This window comes from Falco naumanni, chromosome 19 (genome assembly GCF_017639655.2).
Source record: "Falco naumanni isolate bFalNau1 chromosome 19, bFalNau1.pat, whole genome shotgun sequence".
Lineage (NCBI taxonomy): Eukaryota > Metazoa > Chordata > Aves > Falconiformes > Falconidae > Falco > Falco naumanni.
In genome coordinates, this window is record NC_054072.1 from 3,549,038 (window position 1) to 3,561,974 (window position 12,937).

The 12,937-nt window shown below is 51.5% G+C and overlaps 1 protein-coding gene across 1 annotated transcript; it reads left to right on the plus strand.

The window, feature by feature from the left end:
• The first annotated feature begins 504 nt into the window (after positions 1–504).
• On the plus strand, positions 505–3,417 carry NKX3-1 (NK3 homeobox 1). Its single transcript, XM_040618088.1, has 2 exons — positions 505–841; positions 2,814–3,417. The coding sequence occupies exons 1-2, from the start codon at positions 505–507 to the stop codon at positions 3,212–3,214; spliced, it is 738 nt and encodes a 245-aa protein (XP_040474022.1). The 3' UTR covers positions 3,215–3,417.
• The last annotated feature ends 9,520 nt before the right edge of the window (positions 3,418–12,937 follow it).

Genomic DNA, 12,937 nt, shown 5'->3' on the forward strand with positions numbered 1-12,937 from the left:
TTACCCTGGGACATAAATCATTTCTATAATTAGGAGCAAGCAGAGCACTGGCTGCTGGGGCTGGTGGCAGAATCCGTCCTGCTGGATGCAGAAGATGTCCCCTTGCAGAGCATCCTCCAAGGTGGCGATGCTGGTCCCCCCTCCTCTCGCCAAACCCCCCATCCTGGAAGTATTTTGATCGCTAAAAGGGTAAACTCACTTAGGCATCCTCCTCTTAGTCATAAAAGCTTGGGGGTGATTTGCCAGCAAGGGAGCAACAGCGGGGGCAGTGGAGGAGGCTGGGTTTGGCTGTGACCCCATGGATCCGTGGGGAAGGGTGTCCTGAGCAAGAGGGAGAAGCAATCAGCCAGAAAACCCGCTCGGGAGCCAAGAGACAACCGAAGGGCGTAGACTCCTGCCAGGGATCTCCAATCAGGCCTGGGAGGCTTGGCTGCCTGCCGCATAAATGCGGAGCGGGGAGGGTGGGAAGCCAGTGTGCGTCTGGGCAGGGAGAGGAGGAGGAGGATGAGTGCTGGGGTGCTCCCTGCAAGGAGGCAGAGAGCACCCAGCAGCACCCCAGCAGGGATGAACCTGACCCCCACGGCAGCCCAGCAGCCCATGGCCATCTCCTCCAGGCGCCGTCCATCCTTCCTCATCCAAGACATCCTCTGGGATGGGGCAGAGCGGGGAGCGTGGCCGGAGCGGGGCAAGAGCAGAGGGTTTGGCAGCCCGGAGGACGGGGAGCCGGGGGCAGCCACGGTGGAGGGGAGAGAGGCCGGTTCAGCCCTGGGGGCTGCCCCAGGGAGCCCTCGTTCCCCAGCAGCACCCCAAGCCCGAGGGACACCCCACGAGCCGGACGCAGGTAAGGGGGTGGAAGCCCCGGGCTGAGCCTTCTGGCCAGGCAATGGATCAGCCGTGTCTATGCTTGGGGCAGCCAAGGGGCAGGATCCAGCCCCAGCTGCTGCGAGCATTTAAATACGGGGAGTAGCCGCTCTAGTAGCGGGAGAGTAAGAGCAATAGTAACTACCTGCAAACCCTTGGCCAGGTGCTTCAGATAACTCAAAAGACTGAATCTGCCTAAAAATGCTGCTTTAAAAAAGTCCCCAGTAGATGCATTTCTGTGATATCTTGGGAAATAAAGTTCCCTTTTCATGCAGGAGGTCCCCAGCAAAGGCACCCTGGGGTACTGGCTGCCAGCTCAGAGGGGCAGCCCATGCCCATCCTTCCCACAGCCATCAGAGCGGCGATGCCACCGAGCTCCTCGGTGCCTCCGGTCCGAGGATATTTTGAAAGCCCTCGTGTTGAATTTGTGCCGTTTGCAGCAGGGCTCAGCTTTCCCGCATGCCCAGCCCCGATTCGAGGATGTGCTCCTGCCTGTACCACTGCACATCGTGGGGTTTATGGATAACGATCCCACGCCTCTTGCTGCCGCATCCCTTTCTAGCACGCAATTGCAAAATTCATTGTGGGCGGTCACGTCGCGCTGCAGAAGCCACACACCGAAAATCACGCTCAGAAGCAAATTTTGGTGACCGGTGTCTCTCGTGTTGTCGCATCACGAGCATGGCCAGGGCTGTGGGAGGGAGCTTGGCCCTTCCTTGCCCCAGCAGCCCTGGGCTGAGCTGCAACAGCCAAAAAAGCAATTTCAAATCCTCTAGCAACTGAGCCTTGCTAGCTAAGGCAGCCCTTGCCAGGGGAATTTTGGCTTTACATTTCAAGTCTATTAAAAGAAGTTTCTACATAAAAGCAAGTTCAGAAACAGCCACCAGGCTGATTATTACCAAAAAAAAAAAAAAAAATCATTAAAAGCTGTAGCAAATCTCCCAGAAAGCGGCAGCATACATCAGCACAGCTCCAGGGATTTCAGTGGGACAACCATGATTTACACAAGCTGGGAATTAAGCCGGTTGTTTCTATCTTGAGCATTATGTTTACATGTTAAGAAAATATACTAAGAAATTACTAAAGCGGGAAAGGGGTTGATGGGGGGGGGGGGGGGGGGGGGGGAACGACGATGACACCAAACCAACAGCTTATTTCCATCCCAGGCTGGGCAATACACAAAAAAGAACTAACCGCATAAATAAATGGACTCAAAAAGTTGTAACAGCTCTAGGGGACGCGTCCCAGGGAGCCCAGCACCCTTCTGAGTAGCGGCTCAGGTGACCCATCGGTGCCACAAGAAATAAGTTGGAGGCAAACACCACGGAGCTGTGATCCAAGGCCAGCTCTGCAGTTATATATGTCAAGCCAGGCCTGAAGGTTTAAAAATCTGCCCCAAAATTTCTTGGCATTGCCAAGAGAAAAGGGAGGGATTTATTTTCAGCGCTTTCTAACTGCAGGCTGCTTTAAGCCGCGCTGATCTCCTGTCTCAGAGCTACCCTCTGTAGCTTGAGGACAGCAACTTGTTTTGTTTGGGGATCAGGATTTTCCCATAGGCACAAGAAGTGCCTAATAGCATGAATCCTGCAATAAAAAAAAAAAAAAAAAAAAATCTCCAGAGCTGTTGATGCCACGCTGTTCACAACAGCCGCCCCTTGGGGTTTTAGGCAGACCTCCACCAGCTTTGCAAAATATCCCTTTCTATATTATTTATTTTATTTCCTAGTCTTATTTTAGTTCCTTAAGAGTACATTTATACTGAACGCATGCTTATAGAGTTAAGAAAGTGTGATTAGGAAGAAAAAACTCCCTTATATGACTTTAAGAGAGTGTTCACACCAATAATTGAAAATATTTCCAAGGTAATACGAGTATCTTGCTCTCTGGAAGGGAAAAAGCAAAAAATTCGGGCAATTTCCAAGTGGGTAATTCTCAGCTCTTTCCTCCTGCAGATGCCACGTGCCTGTCAGACTGTGCCCCCCCGCTGCAGCCCCTGCCCATCGCCCCGTGCCCCCCCCGGCAGCCCAGGCGCTCACGGGCAGCGTTCTCCCACACCCAAGTCATCGAACTGGAGCGCAAATTCAGCCACCAAAAATACCTGTCGGCCCCTGAGCGAGCCCACCTGGCCAAAAACCTGCAGCTCACCGAGACCCAGGTGAAAATCTGGTTCCAGAACAGGAGGTATAAAACCAAAAGGAAACAAATCGGCTCGGAAAGCAGCAAACTGGACACGCGGCTGGCGGGGCAGAAAGCGGCCGCGCTGCCCGGAGCATCCCTGCTCGCGCTGCAGGGTGGCTGGCAGTACCTGCCTTGCCTCTACTACGTGAACGGCTGGAGTCCCTCCTGGTGGTAACCGCTATTTTTTTTTTTTAGGTAGAAAACATCCTTTTCTCTTCATTTTTTTATTTTTTAATACTCCATCACTCTTTCTAGCACTAATTCTAGGAGAGGGAGACCCCACGCGCAGGAACGATCAGCATCGCAAGCCTCTCTTGCTGCTAACAGTTAAAAAAAAAAAGCCAAAAAAAAGACCCCCAAAAGCCCAAGGTTTTAAAAGTATATAATTCAGCATGCCTGACAACACCACTCGGGGTTCAATGTGCAGCTGTAAAATATTACAGGTTCTTGGAGGGGCAGAAAGGGATGGTCCAGCCCTGGAGACAGCGATCACCCCTCTTTGCCCCTCCTAAATCTCCTGCACCCCCCCAAGCCTTTGCCCCTTGCTGCGATCAAGCGGGCAGAAAGCAAAGCACCGATCCTGGGCTGGTGCTGATACAGCCCCAGCTCGGCTACCTGGGCCACCAGCTGTTCTATGATCTAAAACCCAGGGTTAACAAAGAAAAAAATACCCAAAAAAATTTTTTAAAAGTGCATTTCTGCCATTGCTACCATAGCTGCTAGTGGTCCCGGAGGGAACTTAGAGCCCCCCCAAGATTTCTGCGTGCTGTCAGGCAGCACCGCAGCCTCCACCCAGGGCAATGCACGTGTTTTTTGGGGGGAGAATTAATCCTTTTTCTGACAAACCTTTTTGATAACCCGAAGTGCCAGCTGGCCACAGAGCTGCAGCTGGGGACCGGGCTTGCCGGGACGGAGCCGTGCCAGTTACCCCCACCCAAACCCGTCCCTCTGCCTTCGCAGCCCAGATGCCAACCGCCGCTGCCAGCGCCTCGCCAGCCCCGAGAAGCCAAACCAGAAAACCTCGGGAACACGGACAATAGCGCAATGACAGATGAGTTTTGCATATCCGGGTGTAGACGCTGTTTGAACATTCCCTTATAAGCTCTTTTCAACAGCAACAGCTCCAAGAGTTCAGAGCTCCCGGCAGCTCCCGAAGCACCAAACTCCCTGGTTTTAGGTGAAATCAGCCCAATTCTCAGCCCCGAGGCATCAAGAGGATGGTGTCTTTATAAGTGATTTTTTAGTGAGACGGCTATTTGCACTAGCAGAGTAGCAAAGATTTATTTTTCTTTTAACTAATCGTACTTAAAACTTTAGATGCCACTCAGTCCATGGGACAAAAATCTAGAAATAAATGAGATTTCCAAGAGAGGAAACACATTAACTGCTTTTTTTTCAGCTAGCATAGCTCTGCTGGAACAAACTGAATCTTCTGAAACAAAAATACAGGGAGGTTTCTTCCCCTGTGAACCTCAAGAAGCATTCCCATGGTGCCTGCTCTTTCTGAAAAAGAATTAAAAAATCACAGTGGTCCAACTCCCGCCCTGCAGCAGGGAAATACAGACAATTAAATAACATATAGAAACTGCTTAAATCTGTCCTTCTTGACAAGATTATTTGGAAACTGATCTTTTTGCCTGGTAGATCCAGGTCTTGCAAGCTCCCAGAATAGAAGAGAGAAGTTGCTGGGGGTCCGCAGGGGGGGTGTTACAATGTTGGGGAAGGGAGGATGGGGAGAGAAGGTGCAGGCTGAAGCCCTTTGTAGTAGATACTCATTTGCTCTTGCTATCAAAGCTGGGAGGATGACCAGTTGCTTTCCGATTGTCTGAAAGTAACCCCTAATATCTTGAGATAACATTTTTCTTCCAGCTCCTGCTCCCAGATGCTGTGTATCCCCCGGCCCATTCCCTCGCGGCGGTGCTCAGCCGAGGCCATCCCCCCTGCTCTGTTGCAATGTGTTGCAAACTCACTCCCGCTCCTTATCCGCTGCACGCTTTGCTTATCCGCTGCTTGGAACAACTGAAAAAAACCCCAAAAAAAACAGCAACAAAAAAAGCCTCAAAGCCAAGCCCCCGCCGGGCACACATCCCTCCCGATTGCATCTGCAGGGGGAGGAGGTCCAGCTGCAATCCCGTGGGCTCACCCACACCCGGACCCTCGGGATGCTCCTTCAATCAATGCAGAGATGCTGAATCAGCACTAAACTCACCGAATTAGCAGCTCTGACCATCCTGGAGCTGCCCCTCAGCAGGGATCACAGCGCATCCTTTGCACAGGCAGTGGAAGAGCGGCAGGGATGGGTGTGTGGGTGGGGAAAATTAGATATGAGCTGAACTTCTTGGACGTTTCTTTGGGAAAATGTTCATGTCATAGCTACTGATTTTCTTCCCTGCTAATGGTTTACAACCAGTAAGATATCATTCTTGTTGCTTCAACACCCAACTGCTTATACTTAACTTTGCTGGTATAAAGCAAGTTCAGTGCAAATAGTTGCTATTTTTGTACATTTTTTTTTTATATATATACTATTTTACCTGACGTGCATTGGCCTTTGGAATAAAGAGTGCAGAGTCTTTATTAAAAACAAGCTGCCTCTGTGGGTTTTTTGCCCTGGGTTTGGATTTTCTTTTAATCCCTGTTCCTGCCACGAAATGACCGGGGCTGTGCCACCAGCACCAGCTGCTCACACCACCAGCACCTGCAGATGCTGCACTCAAGCGAGGTTTTGTGCAATGAGCTGCCACGAGCCCTAGCTCACACCGTTTGGCAGGTGGTAAATCATCACCCATCGCGATTTCTAGGTGCTCAGCACCAAATGCCGCTCCATCACCCATCCAGCCAGGCACAGAGTACGACTGAGTAACCTCTAATCCCACTGACTGTCCCAAGGTGACTATTTCCCAAAAGTAAGAGCTTATATAGTGAAACACTTTATCACCCCCAAATTTCCCGTAATCCCCTGATTTAAGCGCCATCCCAGTGGCCTCCAGAGTTTTGCACCACAAGCACAGCTTTTATGTCTGCCCCTGCAGACGGTCCTGCAACCACACCAGCGCGATCAGGAGCAGCGTGGGGCTCCGTAGGAAGGAGGATTCATCCCGGTGTGAATGTTTCTCCCTCATACAGAGGTGGAGAGGGACTGACCTTGGGTCCCAGCCTGCCCGTGCACACACTCCCTCCCCTCTGCTGTTGGCAGCGGCAGCTTTTCCCAAACAGAAAGCGGGCGGCAATAGCTGCCATCACTCCCAGCTTCGGTTTGTATTCTAGATGCTTTAAAAAAGAAACAACAACAACAACAAAAAAAAAACAGAAAACAAAAAACAAACCAAAGCAGGCATCAAGATGGCAAAATGAGATCTCAGGGGAGCTCCTATTGCCTCAGGAGGCTGGTGCTGGATCCTCAGCAGCTAAATCCTCAGGCAGCCACGGCTCTCCAGGCTCTGCTGCCTTCACCCAGCGGCGCAGTGGAAGGGAACAACAGCTCCCGTCCGTGGGTGACCGTTCATCACGGGCAGTGACAAGCAGCAGTCCCTGCAGCCAGGGCTGGAAATCACACCTCCTCCCCCTGCACTCATCCTGCCAGCAGCCTGGTCCTGCTCCCAGCTTCTGCCTTGGTCCTAACCCAGAGCACAAAGCTGTCGCTCGCCAAAGTTCGCAGTGACACGGGCACAGCGCAGCTTTTTTGCAGCGGGGGCACCTGTCAAAGCAGGTTCTGGTCTGACCCCAGTGCTGGCTGGAGGCAGGGATGCAGGCAGGGATGCAGGCAGCATCTCCAGCCCCTTCCCAACGTCTGCTGCGGAGAAACATCTTGGCTGACTCACCCCAGCCCCCCCTCTCCTCCTTCCCAACCCTTTTCTCTGCAACCCCCAAGTAGTTTCTTTATGGTCGGAAGATAGACTTCCAGTGGGGTTTTCCTTTTTTTTTTTTTTATTTCCCCAAACACAAAGAACGAGGACAAATAAAAGGGCTGTACCATTTGGATAACCAAATCATCCGAGAGTGTTAAAGCATTAATCACAACAAGGGAAACGACACGGCAGGCTTTCCCAGTGATAAATACCCCTTTGATTAATACAGGGGGAAAAAAAAAAAAAAAACACACCACCCTAACTATGGAGAGTGGAGTTTTAATCAGCCTTAATGAAGCAGAACTCCTGTTTGTACGCAACTAGAAACAGAAAGCATCATTTAATGTCTGTCAATTAGTGTCACGCTCTGCCGCTAACATATCCATCAAGATTAAACAGTGTCTAATGCTGACATAACATTTACACTTGTTTGTGCCAAATCATTTATTTAAAGCTAGAGAATAAAAAAGAAAAAAAAAAGAAAAAAGAAAAAAGGCTGCCTTTGGATAATGTGACTGTTGACTAACATTTGCATGCAATAAACCACATACTTGGCAAGGACTGGCAGGACCGGAGCCAAGAAAAATCTTCAACTTGACCTACACAACATTTGCAAACCAGAGCAGTGGGAACAAGCTCACTACAAGAAACTAAATAGGGGATAGAAAGATGCGAGGATGCCCAAAGTGCCAAGCTGCCTCAGACCAGTGTTCCCCTGAGTTTCGGTACCAGTTTTGGAACCAGTTATTACAAAGGTGCTTTGGAGTGAGGCACAGAAACTTTTCAGCAAAGAGCACTAGGATGCGCGGCTGCTTCCCAAGGAGAGAGGCAAGCTAAGCCGTAAAGCAGAGGGATTTAGAGCTCTTAAAACCCTTGAGGATTTTCAATATTTATTATTCTTGTTGTGGATGCTCTTGTCATCCATAAAAATACTCCATCTCTCTGTAACCCAGCTAGAGCCCCTGCGGCAAGGCCGTCACAAGGCAGGGAGTCCCACAGCCCATTTCGAGGTGCTGGACCCAAAACGGAGGAAGACCTGGTGCTTTCTCCAGCCTTGAGCCATCCCGGCAGCAGCAACGCCAGAGCAGGATCAGGGAAGCACAGGAGAAGCCGAGTGGTGCAATCATCAAGGCAGGTTTTCACCGTGATGGAGAGCCAACAGAGAAGGAAAAGGAAAGGGGGGGGGAGAGGAAAAAAAAAAAAAAAAGAAAAAAAGAAAAAAAAAGTACTTTGGAGATGTGGCAGAACGCAGCTTTGCAGATTGGCGTTCCCATGGGAAACTCCTTTGCTGCCTCTCACAAAAATCCGAGGTACATTCCTCCTCTTTCTTCTGTTATGGTCTGGGCACCATTTATTAAGAACAGCCAAAGGCAGAGAGAAATCCACAACGAATAGCCCTGGAAGTGCTTCCAAAGCCGTCTGCCCGCGGAAATTTATGGCAGCCCGCTTACAGAAGGGAAAGTCAAGAGATAAGACAAGTATTTTTACAGGAAAAGGAGCTCGGCACGAAGCATGCATGGGTGGATTTTGTGCTGAAACGCTCCTGTCTTGGAAGAAAAAAGGAAACGGGCAAAGAAAAAGGCTTTTGGGGTCGGGTACGGGGTGTCTGAGCAGATGGACTCGGGGTTGTTGCTTATCCCCCAGCCCCAAAGAGGAAGGGGGGGGGGGGGTAAGAGGGGCACCACACGTGTCACCTGTGACACAGCCTTGCCATTGACCCCCCGGGGATGGGGGAGGGGGGGGGAAATCACAGCAGGGAGCTGCAGCATCTGGGCTCAGGGGAGACGCCTGGCCCTCTGCTCGGAGAGCTGGCAGGGAGAGCAAGGACATAAGGGAGGCTCCCACCGTGGCATGACATTCCCACTGGATAGTGCCGGAGCTGGGGGAGGGGATCTCCGCAGAGCCAGTGGGGGAGGATGCTCACAGCACTGTAGCCGTTTGTTTTGCCCAATTCCGTTTGCACTTCAGGCTTTTTCCAGCACGAGGGTTTGGGTTTCCAAGAGATATCAGCCCTGCATGGTCTCCCCAGCTCTTCTTTCCATCCAGATCCTTCTGTGGCAACCGGATTTCCAGAAAAGCAGGTTTCTTGCAGGCTGGAGGTGGCATAACCTTGGAGCAAGGCCAGTGTCCCCTCGGCCCTGCACATCCCCATCGAGCCCCGGCTGCCCAGCCCGAGACATTCCCAGCTTTTGAGACCGAGTTTCCAGCATCGTTTGATTTTACATCCTCAGTGGCTGTTTGCCCCACCTGAGCCTGGCGAGGCTGGACCGGGGCTCGCAGCAGCGACAGCGCAGAGGAGAAAGGGACCCCACCCCCAGGAGTTACCGGGAAGGGATAAAAGCTGGGATATCAGCTCTTCGGCAAAGCCTCCCGTGGTATTTTTCCACCGGCTGGTGAATTTCCCAGCCCAGGCAGCACAACGGGGTCCCGCTCGCGCCGGAAAGCCGAGGGATTATTAGCACAAGTCTCTCTGCAAACAGAGCTTGGGTGGGGGCACCCAGGGCTCCTCGCCGCTCCCCTGAGAATCCGTGGCTCAGTTCACTGGGAAAACGCACTGGCCGAGCTCTAACGAAGCAATTATTCATTTGGAGCCACTTTCTCATGGGGGCTGGCAGCACCCGGGCTTCTCGGGTGGAGATTTGCAAGATTTACACAGGACGGAGTAACACCCAGAGTAACTTCCTCCGCAGAAGGATGGCTAAATGCTTTGCAAACATCATCCCAACGGCTGCGCTGCTCGGCCGGGGCGAAGCTCCCTCCCCGGCACGGGGCTGTCAAAGGACCGAGCAGCCCAGGGGTTGCAGCAAATACCAGATGTTCCCCTCAAACACATCCAGATGTTCCCCCCGCTCCCAAGCTGGGTCTGAATGAAGTAGAGCGTGGGCTCCCTTTATACTAGCTAGATAATAATAATCCTTTTTCTAGACTCCGAGCGCTGCGCCGGCCAGGAATCCTGCCAGTGTCTATGGGATGTGTTTGCTGCTAGGTATAGTCACGTACGAGGCAGGGCGATGCAGATTGCTCAGCTTCCTGGCAAGTTGCCGTGATGAAAGAGAGTTTTCCCCAAATACCACTGGTTTAGTCTGGATATCCATGTTGCTCCCCAGCAAGTAGCTACCTGCATCAGCTCTTCCCCCTGGAACTGTACTTCTCCATGGCAGGTTTTATCCGTCAGCCCTTTAAAACGAGAGGGAGCGGAGATAACCTGCGAGTTGGCATCAATCCTGCACTGCTCCTGCAGCAGCTCCCCAGGAAGCCCCAAGCTTCCATATAAAACCGCCGGGGGGGCTCAGTTCCCTGCTCCCCAGAAATGTGATGTGTTTGATGATGTGAGCATGAAGAGGTGCCGAATCCAGAAGGATTTCCCACCTCCGATCAGGAGCCAGCCCCCCAGCCTCGAGGAGACGGTGATGGTCGCCACTAAAGCCAGCAGCAAAACTTCCCAGACCCAGCACTGCACCCCAAAGCCACAGCCTTGTCCATGTCAGCATGGAAACATTGGGATTTTTCCACGCTGATAGGAAAGTGGAGAATTTTAGGGCAAAAATCCAGAAGCCGCTCCTGGGGAGCTTTGCTAGAGCCGACTCAACAGGAGGCAGCCCCATGCCTGGGCACCAGGCAGCAAGCCAAGCACCAGAACAGCATCTAACCCAGGGTCTGGAGCTCACAGGCTTCTGAAGAGGGGCCAAGGGACTGATTTTATTTGTGGCACCAAGACCTACTCCATTCTCACCCAGATTTTTGCAGCCACCAAGAGAGAAGGGCACCCTTTGCTCTCTGCACCTTTCCCCCAGGTCCCCCCATTCCCAGCCCCAGCAACCTCGGGGGGGGTTATTTAGCAAATGACCAATATTTCACCCCTCCCTGCCAGGCAGCTTTTCTCTACATGTCAGTGGCACATCAAACCCTCCTCATCCTCTGTTTGCACTGGTGAGAGGAGGAATTACTGCAATATTTATCTACCACTCTCTTTCACCAGGAGACCGCTCATCTCCTTCGCAAAGCAGCCCTGGAGGCACCGATCACCGCACGCTTCTCATCCCGCTTGCTAAAAACATTGTAAGGGACAAAGCTTTAAAGCAAATAAAATAATAGAAAATTTTAAATGAAGGTGATAAATGTACTTGGAGGGTTCAACCCATCAGTGGTTGCGCCTGAGCTGTGCTGGCTGTTGCAGAAGTGCATCTCAGAGCAGTTTTTGGAAGGTCCTGTTTCCTCTGGGCAATAACAAGCAGACTTTGCTGTGCAAATGATAGCAGGTGGAAAAAGAAAACCTGGGGAAAGCCTGGTTTCCTTCCTCCTCCTCCTCCTCCTCCCCCCCAAAAAACTGCTCCTATCAGTGCCTCTGTGCTGGCAGCAAAGCAGGCGGGAAGCGAAGGTGAGGATGCTGCGCTGGGATAAATACTGCATAGTGGGGGTAGGGACCAGCTTCGACCCAAAAGCAAAAGGCTCATGACCCAAAACTGGCAATATTTGGGGCTGGAATTACGTTCCCCTCCTCCCCAGCCACCCGCAGCCAGGGCTTGGCCCCGTTGCAATGCTCCATGACAGATTTACACCTGCAGAGCCCGGCGGAAAACACTTGCCTGTTCTACAAACGGAACCCTTGTCTTTTAAAAGGAATTAAATCTTGTGGATAAATACAAGTGGTTTTATTCTCTTTGTGGACAATTGTGGCAGAATAAGATAGCAGGTTAAGGTGTGGCCGGAAAACCTTTCACTCCATGGGCTGCATCTTGTCACCCAAGGTAAACACGCAGCTTAATGAAATTTCAAGAGGGAAAAAGTGAGATATTTGTCTTTATGTTCATTACCCTTTAAAGCAGAAACAATATTTGAAGAGAAACAAAAATAATGATCATACGCGGTGAACAAATACAGCCTAGATCCTGGATTAATCAAATGACTTAAAAGTCCAAATGCCGGAGCTTTGGTGGCACAGGGGGGAGCACCCGATCCCACGGGACCCTTGCACCCACCGCTGTCCCCAACTTCTCTGCCAGAAGGTCCCCCTGGATGGCATTCCCAGACACGGTCCTGGGGACGTGGCCATCGCCATCCACATGTCCCAGGGAGCATTTGTCCCCTGACATCCCGCCGTACTCACGACTGATGCTCAGGGTGCACCTCCCACCCTCCAGCAAAGCCCTGGTTGCCGTTTCTCCTTTCACCCCCACAAGCTCTGAGATATTACAGTTTACTATTTATTTTTTTTCTGCTCATCTTGCTTACTGACAGACCCCTAGGAAAAACACCAACTGGGAAATTTCTAAACGATGGACCATACGGTAGCAGGGAATTTATTCGTTGGTCCCAACCCAAGACCTCCATATAGGTGCTGAGCACAGCAAAGCAACCACCCACCAGTCTATAGATTTTCACTGCAGGAAGTCCTGCAAGTTTAAGGAGTTGCTACAGTCTACCAGATAAATAAGACGCATTAAAAAATACCCTCAAAAGATATTTACACAATAATCTGTACTGGTTCCAAAGAAGCCATTAGTGTCAATTAGAAAATCAGATGCGTTCCCAGGGCAAAATGCCACCCAGCCCGGAGGGAGACGGGCACGTTGGTGTCACGGCTCTTGGCAAGTGCCACATGCCCATGGGTGACACCTCCAGTGGCTCATTCCTCCTCCATCCTGAAAGTTTGGAGGTGACCCAGGAGCCAGGGTGATGCCCTTGGGCTTTGCTTGCTCCGCTCTCGGTACCCACGTGCCCCTCGGATGTGTCCCATCCTGATCGGCTCAAAACTTCTCCATTTCCACCGAACGGCCATCAACAAGCCAGGCAGATGCCAGAGGTTTAAAGCAGAAAGGAGGGAAAAGAGATAACCCTCGACATGATGTTTTGCAGACGTCCTTCAGCCTTGCTGGTAATCTCAGCCAGCCGCTCCATCCAGGGAAAAATCATCCCCTTCTCCCGAGCGCAGCTTTTTTCTCCTGGGAAAACCAGGGCTCAGCCCGGGTGCTCCCCACTCTGCAGCCACCCCGCGCTTTCCCAACATACAACATCTCCGTGTTTCCCTCCATAACCAGCCACATCTTCTA

Coding starts and splice junctions, on each gene's coding strand:
- NKX3-1 (XM_040618088.1), top strand. CDS start 505: ATGAGTGCTGGGGTGCTCCCTGCAAGGAGGCAGAGAGCACCCAGCAGC. Junction 842..2,813: donor ACCCCACGAGCCGGACGCAG/GTAAGGGGGTGG, acceptor TTCCTCCTGCAG/ATGCCACGTGCCTGTCAGAC.